The sequence below is a fragment of the Orycteropus afer genome, unplaced genomic scaffold, assembly GCF_000298275.1.
Source record: "Orycteropus afer afer isolate SDZICR_OR568_19922 unplaced genomic scaffold, OryAfe1.0 scaffold00199, whole genome shotgun sequence".
Classification (NCBI taxonomy): domain Eukaryota; kingdom Metazoa; phylum Chordata; class Mammalia; order Tubulidentata; family Orycteropodidae; genus Orycteropus; species Orycteropus afer.
The window spans coordinates 3,676,833-3,695,686 of NW_006921786.1; the positions used below are offsets into that span (position 1 = coordinate 3,676,833).

At 39.1% G+C, this 18,854-nt stretch overlaps 1 protein-coding gene across 1 annotated transcript in view; it reads left to right on the forward strand.

The window, feature by feature from the left end:
• DNAH9 (dynein axonemal heavy chain 9) overlaps positions 1–18,854 on the forward strand; it is a 722,341-nt gene that overhangs the window by 592,904 nt on the left and 110,583 nt on the right. Inside the window, exons 59-61 of the mRNA XM_007948048.2 lie at positions 2,382–2,504; positions 8,395–8,588; positions 11,606–11,754. Coding sequence (XP_007946239.1) covers positions 2,382–2,504; positions 8,395–8,588; positions 11,606–11,754 — 466 coding nt within the window. The remainder of the gene's footprint in view (positions 1–2,381; positions 2,505–8,394; positions 8,589–11,605; positions 11,755–18,854) is intronic.

Consider the following 18,854-nt stretch of genomic DNA (forward strand, 5'->3'; position numbering starts at 1 on the left):
TTCTTATAGGGTGGCTATGAGTCAGAACCAACTTGAGGGCAATGAGTTTGCTTGTGGGGGACAAGGTTGTTGTTGTCTGGTTTTAGGATGATCAGGGTTTTAAAAACTGAAAATAATAAATGTTGCTGACGATGTAGAGAAATTGGAACTCTTAACCATTGCTCATAGGAATGCAAACTGTTGTGGAGAACAATGTAGTGATTCTTCAAAAAACTAAAAACAGAACTACCAAATGACCCAGGAATCCATTCCTAGGTATACATCCAAAAGACTTGAAAGCAGAGGCTCAAAAAAAGACCAGTGTTCATTGCAGCACTGTTCACAATAGCTAAAAGGTGGAAACAACCTAAATGCCCATCAACAATAAATGAATAAACAAAATTTTGTGCATACATACAATAGAAGACTACTTAGCCAGTGGAGAAATGAAGTCCTGATATATGGTGCAATATGGGTGAAGCCGGAAGATGTGCTGAATGAAATAAGTCAATCATAAAATGACAAATATTGTGTGACTTCACTTAAATAAAAAGACAGGAGAGAAAGCAAATGTAGAGAGAACAAAATTTATTCACTGTTATCAGGGGTGATGGGGGGGAGATAAAAAAACAACCTACTATCAAGTTGATTCTGACTCACAGCAACCCTATAGGACAGAGTAGAACTGCCTTATAGGATTTCCAAGGCTATAAATCTTTACAGATCATATGGCCTCATTTTTCTGCCATAGAGCAACTGGTGGGTTTAAACTGCTGACATTTTGATTAGTAGCCAAATGTTTTAATCACTATGGCACCAGGGCTTCTTCAGGGAGGGGAAAAGAAGGGGTTAATTATAATGGAAATATCACATTGATTAATGGTAAGATTGCACAATGGATTATGGTAAGTGCTGTCAATAAGCTGTACACCAATAAAAAGCTGAATTAGCAAAAGTTTTGTGATATATATATTTACAGCAATGATTTAAAAAAAAAAAAAAAGTAGCTGCTGAGCTTCTTTATGTACAACCAGAAACTTCAAGGGACTTGGTTTGGATGTTTAGGGTTACAGTTTCATGAGATGTCTCAGTCAATTGGCCTAATAATAACATGTTCAATGCTTCTATTCTACCTGCTAGGTCGTTGGGTAGTATCTGGGGTCTTAAGAGTTTGCAAGCTGCCACCTAAGGTGCAACAATTGGTCTCTATTTATGTGTAGCAACAGAAGAAAAAAGAGTGCCAGGAATAAAAGAAAGATATAAAATGTATTGTTAATTGCCTCCATGAACAACTGCCTCCTTTGCTATGAGACTAGAAGAAGTGGATGGTGCCTAGTTACTGAACATTTTGATCAAAGATTCTATACCAGAATCCTGATCAAAAGGGGGGAAATGTAGACCAGAATATCAAATTCTCATAGGCACTAGACTTCCTGTAACCATAAAGATTGGATAAACTCCTGAAATTATTGCCCTGAGATGATCTTAAACCTTAAACCGAAAATATCAACTGAAGTCTTAAAACCAATCAACAGTTTTGCTTAACCAGTAAAAAGTGTCTGCTTTGACCATTATACTCTTCTAAAAGCTATTTATGTGGGAGGGGAGCTAATTGACAACAGCAACTTCAAAGATTAGATAGGAACCTTAGGAGGCAGTGATTTTGTGTTAATGGAGGAGGAATAACTCAGAAAAGGAGGGTGAAAATGGTTATGCAACTCAAAGAATGTAATCAGTGTCACTAAATGACATGTGAAATAAATCAGACACAAAAGGACAAACATTGTATGATTTACTTAAAAGAAGTGTCTAGAATAGACAAATACGGAGACTGGAATTTACTAGTAGTGACCAGGGGCTAATGGGATGGGAAAATGGGAGTTACTGGTGAAGGTTCTGAGTCTCTGGGATGATATTAAACATTTAGAAATGGATAGTAGTCATGGTAGCATGACAAGGTAAGTGTGATTAATGTCAATGAATTGTACACTAAAATATGGTTAAGATGACAAACTTTTTGTTTTATATATTTCACCACAATAAAAAATTAAAAAAAAAACACACATCATGACAAGGAATTGTATATAAAACTAATAAATATTTAAATGGTTAAAAAAAAAAAGTCTATAATCCTTGGCATTTATGATAGATATATAGTAAATTTTTGATAACCAAGATATATAGTTATTTACTGTGTGTGTCAAAGTCATCCTGATGTTTAGGGTAAAAACAGATGCACACAGAAGTGACTGGCATGGCCCTCTCTTTCATCCTATCCTCTTTAAACAAGCAAACTCTAGTGTGCAAAGCAACAATAATTATGGTGAGTGACAATGCCTAAAATCTCCAGGACTCTGTGACTGCCACAAGCAAAAGAAACACGGTATCATTCCACATTGCAGATTCTCCAAATGAACCAAGAAATCAGTGCAGTGGAGCTGGATTTTCTGCTTCGATCCCCAGCACAAACAGATGTCATAAGTCCTGTAGAGTTCCTCTCCAATCAGGCCTGGGGTGGCATCAAGGTTAGTACACACACACACACACACACACGTATGCATGCCAGTTGCTGTCAAGTCAATTCTGAGTCATGGCAACCCCATGTGTGTCAGAGTAGAACTGTGCTCTGTAGGTTTTTCAGTGGCTGAGTTTTCAGAAGTAGATCACCAGGACTTTCTTCCAAGGTGCCCCTAGATGAACTTAAACCTCCAACCTTTGGTTAGCAACTGAATACATTAACCACTTGCACCACCTAGGGAATCCTCAAAGTTAGTACTTACCCCTTTAAAAAAAGTTAGGTTCTCATCTCTCAGAGATTTTCCTGAACACTTGTCCTCATGAAGTCATCAGCATTTTCTGGGTGCTAAGTGTTAAAGGGGGAGCTCTGGTAGCATAGTGGCTAAGGCACTTGACTGCTAACCAGAAGGCTGGTAGTTCAAACCCACCAGCCACTCCTCAGAAGGAAGATGGGGCAATCTACTTCTGAAGTGATACTCCTCGGAAACCCAAGGAGGGGTCGCTATGAGTCAGGTCCGACTCAACGGCACATAACCACAACAGCAAGTGTTAAAGGGAAGTGTACTCCTTTCCCTGTACCTCCACAGCAGGGCTCGCCATTACCTTGCCTGCAGGGCAGGCTTTGCAGAGAAGGATGAAATCTAGGGCTGGTATGTAAGGCTCTGCTCTAGGGTGTGAGGGCACGGTGAGTTTCTGCCAGCTTGTCTGAGGCACGTGCAGCAGCTCAGTTTAAGGGCTTGTCTGTGAGGTCCTGGTGTTGAAGGGGAGACTCTACCACAGCACTTTCATGATGCCAGGCTGTATTCAGACATTTTTATATGAATCCTAACTCAGATTTAAAGCAGAAGATGATGCATTCCAGCCTCAATGCTCAGTGGTTAATAATATTGTTAGTTGCTGTTGAGTTAGGTCCTACTCTTGGCAACCTTATGTACAACAGAACACAATGTTGCCTGGTCTTGTGACATCTTCATGATTGTTGGTATACTCAAGTCCATTGCTGCAACCACTGTATATTTTTAATCCCTTTCAACCTAGGAAGGAGCTTTGGTGGTGCAGAGTTTAAAGCATTTAGCTGATAACCAAAATGTTGGTGGTTCAAACCCACCAGCCACTCTACAGGAGAAAGATGAGGCCTCTGCTTCCATAAAGATTTACAGCCTTGGAAACCCTATGGGGGAAGTTCTACTCTGTCTGATAGGGTTGCAATAAGTTGGAATCAACTCAGTGGCAGTGGGTTTGGTAATTCAGTGGCAGTGGGTTTGGATTTGGATGTGGTCCAACCTAAGGGGCTCATCTTCCAGCACTATACTGAATAACATTCTGATAGGGTTTTCATTGGCTCATTTTGGAAGCAGATCACCAGGCCTCTTTCCCTAATCTGTCTTAGTCTGGAGGCTTCACTGAAACCTGTCCATTATTGGGGGCCCTGCTAATATATATTGAAGTACAAGTGGCATACCTGCCAGCAACACACAAGCCACCACAGTATGACAAACCAACAGATGGGTGGTAGTTAATAATAGTTCACATTTATTGAGCACCTTGGAAATGCCAGACATTTTATACACATTACTCTTATTTCATTCTCATGTCTACCTTGGCAATAGATACTAATTGTTCCCACTTACCATATAAAGAAACTGAGGTCACACAGTTTATAAGTAGCAAATCCAGGACACAAATTTTGATCTGTATGATGGCAAACTCATTCTTTCAATATTTTGTTGTGCATATTAGTCTAGTTGGGATTCTGTGATCCTTGAAAATGTCACAAATAAGAAGCTGCTTTCAGTAGAGAGTTTACATTCCCAGGGCCTGGCATGATGCTGGTGTACAGCAGTCAATGTCAACTAGTGAGCACCAGCTTCAGGGAGTCCAAACTACTGTTCAGGTGTCCTTAGCCATTACGATATGGGCAAGCACCAATAGGGTGAGCTGGTGATATATAGAGAATGACATCTGCATTAAGATGAACACTGCTGAGTTTTGTGTTTGTAGCATTTTATATATGCTTGAGAGAAAGAAAGAAGTATGAGTCTAAAGTAATGTTGTTGTTAGTTGCCACTGAGTTGCTCATGCAACCCCACATACAACAGAACAAAATACCACCTGGTTCTGCACCATCTTTATGATCAATTAGTATAACTCAAGTCCACTGAGGTGCCGTAGTGCCTAAGGCATTTGACTGCCAACCAGAAGGCTGGCAGTTCAAACCCACCAGACACTCCTTGGGAAGAAGAATGGGCAATCTACTTCTGTAGAGATACGGCTTCGGAAACCCAAGAAGGGGTCGCTATGAGTCGAAGTCGACTCCATGGCAGTGAGTTTGTTTTTTGTTTTTTCCAACATAAAGAGCTCATCTTCCAGAACCATATCAGATAATATTCTGTTGTGATCCCTAGGGTTTTCATTGGCCTATTTTCAGAAATTGATCACCAGATCTTCCTGCTCATCTCAGTCTGGAAGCTCTGCTGAAACTTGTCTACCATGGGCAATCCTACTGATACGAAATGCTAGCACCACCGCATCCAGCATTGTAACAACACACAAGCCACCACAGTGTGACAAACTGACAGGTGGTGGAGACACATAGCACTTGTTCAGTAAATGAAAGTTGATTATGATTAAAGTTATGACTGTTGATTACACAGCTATAAGGTAAGTAGCTGCTGTATTTGACATGGGTTGTGCCTAATGAGATTTGTCCAAAGAAAGAAAAACTTTTAGAGACTATGATTTGCCCAAATGAGATGGATCAAGTTGCCTTTTCCTATATTTTCCCATAAGCTACCTGCGGCAAAAAGTCATGAACAGTAAATGATTCACAAGCACCCTCAAATGCTTTCATTTTACATAGTTCAACCCAACAACTCAATCTTGTTCCTCTTCTCACAAAATGGATTGTTTGTTTCAGTTTGTTTTGCTTTGTTTTGTCTTGTGGGCTAAGCTCATCTGGCTGTTCAAAGGCTTTTGCAAGTGAGTGAAGCTTTATCTCTATAAGTTGGTATTATGGGGCAACAGAGTGCAGATCCATCAAACTCTAGCACAAAACAAGATGTGAGCAGATGAAACATGATGTATTGTGTAGTGCAAATTGCTGAAGTCTTTGATGAATATTCTTTTTAAGTGTTATGTTGGATTTTAGCCTAAAGAAACAAAATAAGTATAATTGAATAGGGTGTAGTACAAAAAGAAATGTTTTTAAGCATTCTACTTAATGAGGAAGGTTGGATGTCTTGTTTTCCCAAGAGAACTAATAAGCAGGCAATGAATGAAACTGTGGTGATAAAGTGCAGCTCTTATCATCCTGCTTTGTAAAAATTTTTTAAGTTCCGTCAAATGCTGAACTTCAGGAAATGGGCATGTTCAGTTCTTCATTAGATAACCTCATCTGTGATGCACGCCTTTGTTAAGTCTTTGAACACACAGACCCTTACTACCACTCTGGATGCCAATATAGCACAGTTGTATTTTGCTACATAGTCCAAAGTAATTAGGATAATTAGTCATTTCCACTTATCTTATTAGAAGGCTAAGGATCCCTTCCCTTCATTTGGAATATTTAATGTTATCATTGTGCTCTATCCAGAGCTTGAAGAAAATGTGTTTCGGATGCAGTCATGGCATCTGGGAGCACTGATCACAGGGTAATTTGTCCAGTTTGGTGGTGATACCAGAGGGAGTAATGGATCTTCAAAAGGGTTAACAATGATCCAAGCTGGGAAGAGAGGTGAAGTGGCTGCCTAGAAGGAGATGGGAGTTCATTCCTAAACACACAAACAATTACACCAGCTACAGCCTTTCTCAGCCTGTCAAGATACATCTTGCTGGCTTCCCAGATGTCAGACTTTATTAATTGAGCACCTTATAAATGCCAGGCAGCCTAAAGCATGTAAAGATTCCTAAAAAAAACTTCCTGCCCACGAGAACTCACAATCTTGGGGGAGGAACAGACAATCAAAGGAACAATTTCAACTGAATAGTTACTGAAGTCTCAAAGGAGGACTTGAGAGGGCTTTGTAGTACTCAAAGCAATTGTATCTACTCAGTTCATAGAAAGAGATATATGGACAAAGATTGTTTGGTCTCATTCCACAACTAAAAAAAAGCAAAGCCCACAAAGATTTAAAAACAGGTTCCAAGTTCAATGGCTCATAAGTAGTAGAGCTGGGAACAGGACTCCTATATCCCAGCATTCTGCATGCTACCTCCACCACCACCACTTTTCAGTATGAATATAAAGGATGGTGCATTCCCTGCCCTAAATGGTTAGGGTGAGAGTGAGAATCCACGGAGCCCAAGTGAACGGACACTTAAAGGCTAGCCGTATATTCAGCCACATGAGAAAAGAGTTTAGGCAAACTTAGTTCAAGGTTATATATGTTTCTCCAGCCATATCTCTCCCTTGTCATCTATAAAGTGTCCCTAGTTGATGTAAACAATTAACATACTCAAAAAGATGCTAAAATAAAACTTGGAGGTTTGAGTCCACCTAGAGGTTCCTCAGAAGAAATATCTGGAGATTCACATCTTACAAATCAGTTACTAGAAACTCTATGGAGGACATTTCTACTCTGACACACATGGGGTCACCATGAATCACAATCAGCTTGACAGCAATTGGTTTTGGTCATCTGTAAGATTTCTCTCCTTCCTCCAGCCTTTGGCGCTGGTTCTTCCACATAAAATCCTCTTCCTCTCTACCTCTACCTATATCTTTGCCCAATGGAATTCTGCACACTCACCAAAGCCTCCCTCATTCCATCTTTCTCCTTGGCTTAGGACTGCAATCTACTTGAAAACCTGTGTTTTTGTTCTCCACGTATTTCAAGTTCCTGGCATACAGTAAACATTCAAAAAATGTTAAATGGATGAATTCATTCATTTAAAAACATGAATGCATTGTGTTCCTTATAACATGAGACTGGAATGTGCTTTGAACACACACTAAATCTTTTAATATCATTGGAGATACCAAACATATAGGCAGAGTAGATAAATAATAGAAAAGCAGGTAACTAAGAGTCTAAGTGAGGGATGTCAATTCTGTGAATAGTTCTAAGTGGTCCACAAAAGGAGAGTCGGAGGACTTTGTATGCTAAGTTAGAGAGGACGTACCTGACAGAGGTTGTTGATTTTGAACTGGAGTTTAACAACTTGTAAAACTTTAATAAATCATGACCAGCACAAAAAAAAGGATGTAACTTGGTAAATATGAACAGAACCTTCCACATGGTGGAAGTGAGGTGAACAAAGAGTTAGCTTAGGAATGAGTCTGCCACATTTTCAAAGTCAAGGCATACAATGATTCTAAGTGAAGGAAATTCAACTCCCACTTGGACAGAGTAGTAGAGAAATAAGAGACTTGCTTAACTGTACAGATTGGAGGGAGGCACTAAATTAAGAGATTTGGTTACCAAATTAAGCATTTGTACTTATTCTCTCTAGAAACAGGCAGCCCATATAAATTTTAGAGTTGGCATTAATGAAAGTCTATGGTTGCAGAGATGTTTTGAGAGAAGAATTGATGGAAGTTGATGGTAAGGTGAGTAAGGAGATGAAAGGGAAAAGTCCAATCTCTATGACCAGAATAACAATAGTACCCATCTTGCCCCTGTTTTTTATATAATACTCTGCAGAGAAGTGCTGCTCAGTCTCTGTTTATAATATCCCAAAGGTTTTATTTCCTAAAACTTACTATTATTGGGGAAAAGTGCTAAGAGGTAGCTAATCAATGTCCTTCTTTTTCCTTGAGTTACCCCAAGGTAACCTAAAGTTTCCAGACAAGTATAAATGAGGCATATAGTACCATCTTGTCCCTCCATCTGCAACATAAAGCAAATTGCAGTTTTCTGGAGAAAGTGCCTTTCACAGCATGATTCTGAAATTTCCCAGGCACTTTCATCAATGGAAGAATTCTACAATCTGGATCGGGATATTGAGGGATCTGCCAAGAGTTGGAAAAAGTTTGTGGAGTCAGAATGTCCTGAGAAGGAGAAGTTCCCACAGGAATGGAAGAACAAAACAGTCTTGCAGCGTCTCTGCATGATGAGGGCCATGCGGCCGGACCGGATGACCTATGCCATGCAGTAAGGAACAGGGGGATACTGGTAGTGGGGACACTTAGGAGAGGCATTGGAGAGGTAAAGCAATCTCCATGTGATGAGACTAGCAGACCTAAGCTCCAAGACCATGTATGTATAGCAATGTGACCCTTGTAGCAATATCCAAAATCCTATACACACTGCCATTGAGTCAAACCCAACTCATAGCGACCCCTCCTTGGGTTTCTGAGCCAGAATCACTATAGAAGTAGATTGCCCAACCTTCCTTCTGAGGAGTGGCTGGTTAGTTTGAACTTCCAGCCTTCTGGTTAGCAGTCAAATGCCTTAAGCACTATGCCACCAGAGCTCCCTCCAAAATCCTATAAGGCCTGTTATTCTATGTATGCCATACATTTTCTTAGTATCTAAGTTGAAAATTTAGAAAGATGTCATCTTAGTTACTAGTAACAATAATACCACAAATGAGTGACTTTAGAGAAGAAGAATATTTTTTTCTCATAATTCAGGAGTCTAGAAGTCTAAATTCAGGGTGTAGCTCTAGAGGGAGATTCTTTCTTCTTGGTAGCCCCATAAGGTTCTTGGCATTCCTTGGTGTTCCTTGGTGTCTGTCTTTCTTGGTGTCTATCTTCCCCCTATGTGTGTCTCTGTGTCTGTTGTGCTTTTTTTATAGCTCAGAAGGGATTAAATCACCTACTCTGATATGAGCTTATTTACAAAACAAAAGAAAACCTCTTTTTCCAAAGAGGGTCATATTTATAGATGCAGGGGTAAGGATTTCAACACATACCTTGTGGGACAGAATTCAATCCATAATAGATGTGCTATTCAATAAGAATAGTGAAATATTGACATGTATAATGTGGTAGGAGGAGCTCTGGTAGCGTAGTACCTAAGGCACTTGACTGCTAACTAGAAGGCTGGCAGTTAAACCCAGCAGCCACTCCTCAGAAGGAAGGTTGGGCAATCTACTTCTGTAGTGATACCGCCTCGGAAACCTAAGGAGGGGTCGTTATGAGTTGGGTCCTACTCCACAGCACATAACAACAACAACAACAACGTGGTAGGAGATTATGGGATCCAGAGAATAAATAGAGAAATCAACCTTACAAGGAAGAACATGACTTTCTATCACAAAAAAAAAGGAGAGAGAGAAAGATGTGTATGGCTGTTGGTAGGGTTGCAGAGATGGCAGGAAACTGAGGATTTAGTCTGATACCTTCTGTTTTCTCTGACAAGTAGGAAGCAAAATGATCAGTTGAGTGTGTGTGAAAAAGGAAGTGACAGACTTAAAGAATTGAAGAGAATGGAAAGGTTTGAAATAGAATCTTTAAAAAATGGAAGAGGAGGTTGACCAGGGAAATACAAAGGATTCCAAATAACACTAAGTGCAAACCTAGTTAAGAGCTTGCATTTGGAGGAGCACCAATGGCAAATGGTTATTTGACTAATAACCAAAAGACTGGGGTTCAAACCCACCAGCCACTCCTCAGAAGAAAGGTTGGGCAGTCTGCTTCCATAGTGATAATGCCTTGGAAACCAAAGGAAGGATCACTGTGAGTCAGATCTGACTCAATGGCAATGAGTTTGGTTTGGTGTGATCTTCACCATTGGGTGATATTCTCTAGCAGCATTCAGCATCGCAGATGTAGATGCAGAGTTGAATTGATCTAGAGTTTGAGTAGTTCCAAGTGGATATTTTGGAAGAAAAGGTAAGCAATGGAGGTAATGATATTGGCAAGAAAATTATTCGAAGTCATGTTATTATTGTCATTAGTCAGCTCCAACTCATGGTGACCTCATATACAACAGGACAAAATGTTGCCTGATCCTACACCATCTTGATGATTACTGACCTGCTTGAATCCATTGTAGCAGTCACTGTGTATTTCGAATGTCTTCCAGCCTAGGGGACACATATTCTAACATAATCAGACAGTGTTCTTTTGTGATCCATGGGGTTTTCACTGGCTAATTATCAAAAGTAGATCACCAGGTCTTTCTTCCTAGTGTGTTTTTATCTGGAAGCTCTTCTGAAACCTGTATACCATTAGTGACCCTGCCGGTATTTGAAATGCCATTGGCAGAGTTTCCAGAATCATTGCAATATACAAGCCACTACACTACAGCAAACAGACAGCATCACTTAGTGTTGAGTTAGAAGGTAGAGACCATGCAAATATAAAGAGAGATTATATTAGTTGTTGCCTAGGGGTTAAGATAGGAACAGGAATTAACTAAATAGGCATGAAGGATTTTATTGGAGTGATGAAAATACTCTAAAACTAGATTATGGTGATGGTTGTACAACTTGGTAAATTTACTAAAACTCAATGAATTACATATTTAGAATGGATAAATTTTATGACATATAGGTTATGCCTCAATAAAATAGTGTTATTTTGGGTCAAATGTAATTTAGTCATCAAAATGACATTTTTGCTTTTTAAAACTCTAAAAAAAGTATTTGCAGAGTATTTGCCCAATGTTATACTATATGTTTGGTTTCTTGACCGTTGCTTCCATTGATGTTGATTGTTAATCCAAGTAGAATGAAATCCTTGACAACTTATATTTCTTTTCCATTTATCATGATGTTGTTTATCATTCCAGTTGTGAAGATCTTCATTTCCTTCATGTTCAGGTATAATCTATACTTATCACCTCATACTCACTCACTGCTGTCAAGTCGATTTGACTTGACTCATAGCGACCCTTCCTTGGGTTTCAGAGGCGGTATCTCTACAGAAGTAGATTGCCCAATCTTCTTTCTGAGGAGTGGCTGGTGGGTTTGAACCACTAGCCTTCTGGTTAGCAGTCAAATGCCTTAGACACTAGCCCACCAGAGTTCCTATCTATACTTATAATCTTCCATTTTTCTAAGGTGTTTTTTTTTTTTTACTACTATCCCTCTCTCTCTCTCTCTCTCTCTCTCTCTCTATCTATCTATCTATATCTATATCTATATCTATACACACACACACACACACACACACTATATATATATATATACATATTCACATATGTACTTCTTTTTCTGGCAGAGATTTTGTTGAGGAGAAGTTAGGAAGCAAATACGTGGTGGGAAGAGAACTTGATTTTGCAACTTCATTGGAAGAATCAGGACCAGCCACTCCCATGTTTTTTATCCTGTCTCCAGGGGTGGACCCACTGAAGGATGTAGAAAATCAAGGTGAGAAATGGAGTCAAAGCTGTGCCACCCCCATGCCCTTTTACTCTTTGACTCTGTCACATTATCTTTTCCTAATTGAAGGCTCATTATACAATGTTGAACATTTGCTAACCATACAGAAGATTGCTGAACCAACACCAGAGGGTCATCTACCAGAGAAGGGACCAATCTGGGCTATACAAGGCAGAATCCACAGCAGCAAGTTCATTAGGAAGCCCTGTGCCCTCACGTCCATTCTCCTTATCTTAGCCAAGACAGTCTTTTTGATCCTTTCCACAACAACCTTAAATCCTTTCAGAGGCTCCTGTTGTCCTCAGAATAAAGTCCAAACTCCTTAACATGGCTTACAGGAAACTTCATCCTCAAATCCCTACCTATTTTGCCAGCCTACTTTATTGTATTAGTTTCCTGTTGCTACTGTAACAAATCACCACAAATTTAGTAGTTTCAAAAATAATACATTTATTATTTTACCCTTCTAGAGGTCAGATATCATCAATGGGTTTTGCTGGACAAAACTCAAGATGTCATCAGGCTGCATTCTTTCTGGAAGCCCTAGGGAAGTATCCATTTCCTTGCCTTTCTAGTCTTGGTTTATGGTTCTCTTCCTCCGTCTTCCAAGCAAGCAGTATAACATCTTCAAGGCAGTCTCTCTCCCCTCCCCCCTCCCCTACCCCCACCCCCACACCTCTGTTTCCATCATCACATCTCCTTCTCTGGCCCTCCTAACTCTCTCTTTTCATTGTAAGGGTCCTCATGATTTCATTGGGCCTACCTGGATAATCCAAGGTAATCTCCCCATCTCAAGATCCTTAACTTGATCATATCTGCAAATAATACAATTAAAAAATAGGCTAAAGATCTAATAGACACTTCTCCAAAGATGTACAAATGGCCAATACGCTCATGGAAATATGCCCAGCATTACTTAGGAAATGCAAATCAAAATAATGAGATACCATTTCATACTTTTCATTTTAAATTCTTGATTTTTGAAAATAATATATAGATTTTACTTAGATTTTTAGGAGAATACAAAATCATTCATTAAATCTGTGACCAAGATACAAATTTGAATATTCAGTATTTCAAATGATATCCATTCTTTATGGCCAATTTAGCCTCTTTTTGCCTGCAACAAAACACAGGGCATATACTGTATATTCCTTTCATTATCTAATTAATAATATATTCCCAATGAAGTTGTATTACATGGTCTGGATTCTCACCTATAAAGACCTTGCTCTATAAAAAGCTGTCAGTTCTTTATTTAACTTTGCAAAAGGTTGCATTTTTGCTAGTTTTATAGTTTCAACTGATCATTTATTTGCTCACTACATATATACAAAGAGAAAGAGAGAGAAAAACAAAAAAGAGGAAGAGGAAGAGAGAGAAAGAGCCCATCACATGATAAACACAGTGCCAGGAACTGAGGATACTATGGTGAAACACACACTCTATCCCCAAAGAATAGGCATTCCTGAAGAAGATAAAACATGTGCATAGGAATCCCACATTTATAACTCTGGTTCAGGCCTCTTGCCTGAGCTCCAGACTTATATGTCCAATTGTGTCACCAATATCTTCTTTTTATTTGTCTCACAAGCTCCTCAAATTCAACATGTACCAAACTATATTCATAATCTTCCTCCTCAGACATGCTTTCTTTACCTGTGTTCTGAAATTTCATGGCTAGGTGTGGATTCTTTTCACTCATATTCTCAGCATTTCAAGTGAGATTTGATCTTTCTCTAGCTCTGGAACATTTCTTCTATCTGTTATTTCTAGTAAAAGCTACTATCATCCACCAAGTTGCTCATGTTAAAAACACAATCACTTTTGATACTTCCCTCATCCCCCACACCCAGAGTCCTATTGATTCTACCTTATAAATATACTTCTACTTGGTCTGCCTCTAGTTTCATTGTTGCTACCCTAGTCTAAGTCACCATAATCTCTCCTCTGGACTATCATAATAGCCTACTATCTCATCCCTACTCTTCTTCCCCTGAAACCATTTGTCACTCTGCAGCCAGATCATCTTAATCTCAAATCTGATCATGTCACACTTGCTTAAAACTTGCCCATCTATTATATGGCTGGAAAGTGGTCTCTAGAAATGGCTTCCTTTCCAAGTCAAAAGAGTATCTTAGAGCCATAGACTCGGGGGTTCCTCATGTCTCTCTCAGACCAGTAAGTCTTGTCTTTTTTATGAATTTGATTTGTTTTTGTTCTACATTTTACCCCTACTCTGGACCCTCTGTTGTCATCATAGTCACAGTGGTCAGTAGTGGTAGCAAGGCTCTATCTCATCCTTCTGGTCTCAGGGTCACGTAGGCTGTGGTTCACATGGTCAATTAGTCCTTCAGCCTAATTGTTCATTTGAGTCTGGTGTTCTTCACTCTCCTTTGCTCCAGATGGGAAGAGATCAATAGTTGTATCTTAGATGGCCGCTTGCATGTTTTAAGACCCCAAACACCACTTACCAAAGTAGGATGCAGAACATTGTCTTTAAGAACTGTGTTGTTCCAATTGATGCAAATGTCCCCCAGGTCTTTGGTCCTTCACCTTTGAGCACAGGAACTTCATCCCATGAGGGATTTGGTTATGTCTAACAAGTTTCCATGACTGTCCCCCTTGTGTGCTCTATTGCCTATATGAATATACATGCTCTCAAACTCAATGCCATAGGGTCAAATCCGACTCACAGTGACCACTCCGTGGGGTGGGGTTTCCGAGGCACTAGCTCTACAGAAGTAGATTGCCCACTCTTCCTTCTGAGGAGTGGCTGGTGGGTTTGAACCACCAGCCTTCTGGTTAGTAGTCAAATGCCTTACTCACTACATCACCAGAGCTCCCAATATACGTGCAGCCCCTATAATTATTTATGTAGACATATCCACAGTAAAACCTATGTCTGCAGGTGAGTGTGCTCCATTACACCTCCTTAGCATATCTATCTACCTATGTACCCATTTGTAAATTACTGTTTTTTAGTATTATTGTTGCAGGATTGTCTATGTTATAGTAATTACTGTAGTTTTTCTTTATTCCTGCATTCTTCTGTGTCTTCCTTTGCCTTGTTCATGTTGTACTGACTTCCCCTATATTCTGTACTGCCTTTTCCTTTATTATTATGTGTCTTCTGTCTAGTTAGTAATTTTCCCTCTCCCCTTCCCATACCTAGCAACCAAGATTTTTTTTCCATATATGAACATTTTCTTGTTTTGTATTGTTTTGTTTTGTTTTAATATAATAGTGGTCTCTACTATATTTGTCCTTTTGTGGTTGACTTATTTCGTTCAGCATAATGCTTTCCAAATTCATCCATGTTGTGAGATGTTTTGCAGATTCAACCTTTTTCTTTATTGTTGAAAAGCACTCCACTGTGTGTATGTACCACAGCTTATCCATTCATCTACTGTTGGGCGTTTAGGTTGTTTCCATCTTTGTCTTTTGTGAGTAATGCTGTAACATGAGTGTATATATGTCTATTCATGTCATAGCTGTTATTTCTTTAGGGTATATACCTAGGAGTGGAATTGCTGGATCATATGGCATTTCTATTTCTAGCTTTTTAAGGAAGTACCATACCATTTTCTGTAATGGTTTTACCATTTTACATTCCCACCAGTAATGTATAAGAGTTCCAATATCCTCACAACCTCACCAACATTTGTTATTTTTACGATTTTTTTTTTTTATTAGTGCCATTATTGTGGGGATGAGATAGTACCTCATGGTAATTTTGATTAGTATCTTTTTAAGGCTACTGTTTGTGAACATTTCTTCATGTGTTTCTTAGCCACTTAAATGTCTTCTTTGGTGAAGTGTTTGTTCATACCTTTTGCCCATTTTTCAAATAGATTGTTTGTCTTTTTGTTCTTAATATCTTGAAGTTTTCTATAAATTTTAGAAATTAGACCCTTGCCAGATATAGCAACCCCTCCTAGGGTTTCCAAGGCAGTATCTCTACAGAAGTAGATCACCCAACCTTCCTTCCAAGGAGTGGCTGGTGAATTTGAACCACCAGCCTTCTGGTTAGCCATCAAATGCATTAGGCACTGTGCCACCAGAGCTCCTAGATAAGTTGTAAAAAAAAAACTTTTCCCAGTCTGTAGATTCTCTTTTTAATCTTTTGAAGAAGTCTTTTGATGATCATAAGTATTTAATTTTTAGGAGATTCGTATTCTGTTATTTGTGCATTTATGTAGTTCATCATCTGCTGTTTGTGGATTTCTAGTTATGTTTATTATTTTATTTATGCCATATATTAGGCTCCCTAGCATTGTCCCTATTTTCTTTTCCATAATATATATAGTTTCAGGTTTTATATTTATTTGGTCTTTGATTCATTTTTAATTAGTTTTATGTATAGTGTGAGGTATATTTTTTTACAGATAGACATATAGTTTTGCCAGCATCATTTGTTAAAGAGACTGTCTTGTCTTTTCCCCATCTTATGGACTGTGGCCTTTTGTCGAAGATCAGCTGTCCATAGGTGGATGCGTTTATGTCTAGATTCTCAATTCTGTTCCACTGTTTTATGTGTCTGTTGTTGTACCACTACCAGGCTGTTTTGACTACATACCTGTTTAGTAGGTTCTGAGATCAGGTAGTATGAGGCCTCCTACTTTGTTCTTTTTCTTCAAAAATGCTTTACTTATCCCAGGCTTCTTTCCTTTCCATATGAAGTTGGTGATTAGTTTTTCCATCTCATAAAGAATGCTGGTGGGATTGGGATTGGGATTGCATTATATCTCTAGATCATTTTATGTAGTATTGACATTTTCACAATGTTAAGTCTTCTGATCCATGCTTATGATATATTTTTCCAATTATGTAAATCTCTTTTGCTTTCCTGTAGAAGTGTATTGTAGTTTTCCTTGTTGTTGTTGTTGTTATGTGCCATTGAGTCGGCCCCGACTCATAGCAACCCCTCCTTGGGTTTCCGAGGCAGTATCCTTATATAGGTCTTTTATTTCTCTGCTTATATTTATTCCTAATTCTTTTATTTTTTAGGAGCTATTATGAATGGTACTGATTTCCTAATTTCCCTTCCAACGTTCTCCTTGTTGGTGTAGAAAAAGTCAACTGATTTTTATATGTTGCTCTTATGTCCTGATACTTTGTTGAATCCTTCTATTAGTTCCAGTAACTTTGTTGTAGAATCTTTGGGATTTTCTATGTATTAGATTATATAATCTTAAAATAGGAATAATTTTACTTCTACCTTACCAATTTGAATGCCCTTTATTTTATTTCCTTTTCTTGCCTTATTGCTTCTAGCTAAGACTTCCTGTACAATTTTGAATAAGAGTGGTGACAAAAGGCATCCATGTCTGCTTTCCATTGTCAAAAGCAATACTTTCAGTCTCTCTCAATTGAAAATGATGTTGTCTATTGGTTTTGTATAAATGTCTTTTATTATGTTAGGATTTTTCCTTATATTCCAATTTTTGCTGAGAGTTTCAATTAAGAATGAGTGCTTGTTCTGGTTACCTAGTGCCACTCTGATGGGAATATACCACAAATGGGATGGCCTTACCAAACAGGAGTTTTTCTTACAATTTGGAGGCTTTAAGTCCAAGTTCAAAGTGCCAGGCTCTAGGGCTGGGGGAAAGCCTTTCAACCTTGGGGTCCAGCTCTGCCTCCTGCTCCTGGCCCACTGAAGCTAAAGGCATTTCTTCACTCAGACAGCTGCTGGCTGCTGAGGATGAGAAGCCTCAAAGTTGACAAGTAAAAAGGCACAGTCCTGATGTTACTAAACCACACAGCAGGCCATTAACTTAAGTCCACTGTAAGTCCCAAGGTCAGCAGAGTATAGCAGGCTGCTGAGCAACAATGCAGCTACATGCAGGGTCCAAGCGTGCAATAAGCTAGAGACCATTCACAAGGCTTCTCCTTATATACAGGAAGCAGACTACATCCCAAAGGCAGCTTGTGGTAGATCGCACCATGGAATTGATTGCCATTCTCATCATGGGGAATAACTACTACCAGCTGCCCAGCCACTCAACCAAGCCCTGCCAAGATGACACACAACTGAACTACCACAGTGCTGAACTTTATCAAATCCCTTTTCTGCATTGATTGAAATGATCTTGTGATTCTTTTCTTTTGTTTCATTTATGTGGTGGATTACATTGATTATTTTTCTAATATTGAACCATCCTTGCATGCCTGATATGAATCCCACTTGGTCATAATGTATTTATACACACACACACACACACACACACACACAGTTGGATTATATTGGCTAGAATTTGTTAACAATTTTGGCATCTACATTCTATCATTCTATCTATTGGGAGCTCTGGTAGCATAGTGGCTAAGGCACTTGACTGCTAACCAGAAGGCTGGTGGTTCAAACCCACCAGCCACTCCTCGGAAGGAAGATGGGGCAATCTACTTCCATAGTGATACTGCCTCGGAAACTCAAGGAGGGGTCACTATGAGTCAGGTGCGACTTGACGGTACATAACAACACATTCTATTAGTGGAATTTTTGCATCTACATACCACTCATCAGTCAGTTTATCATCTTGTGGTGGCTTGCATGTTCCTGTTAGGCTTGAGGCTATGCCACTGGTATTTCAAATACCAGGAGACTCACCCATGATGGATAGGTTTCAGCACAGCTTCTAGACTAAGACTGACTTGGAAGAAGGAAGGGACCATTCACTTCTCAAAGAATTGGCCAGTGAAAACCTTATGAATAGCAGTGAAACACTGATATTGTTACTGTAAGACTTTATGAATAGCTCTAAAACATTGTCTGATACAGGGCCAGAAGATAAGACTGTCAGGTCAGAAGCCACTGAAAATATGACTGGGAAAGAGCTGCCTCCTCAGAGTAGTGTTGATCTTAATGATGTGGATGGAGTAAAGCTTTGGGGACTTCCATTTGCTGGTGTGGAATGACTCAAAATGAGAACAAACAGCTGCAAACATCCATTAATAATCAGAACATGGAATATACAAAGTGTGAATCTATACTACTGGCAAAATATTGAATGATGCAGGAAACATCAAGAGAAGATGGCAGGAATACACAGAATCACTGTACCAAAAGGAACTGGTTGATCTTCATCCAT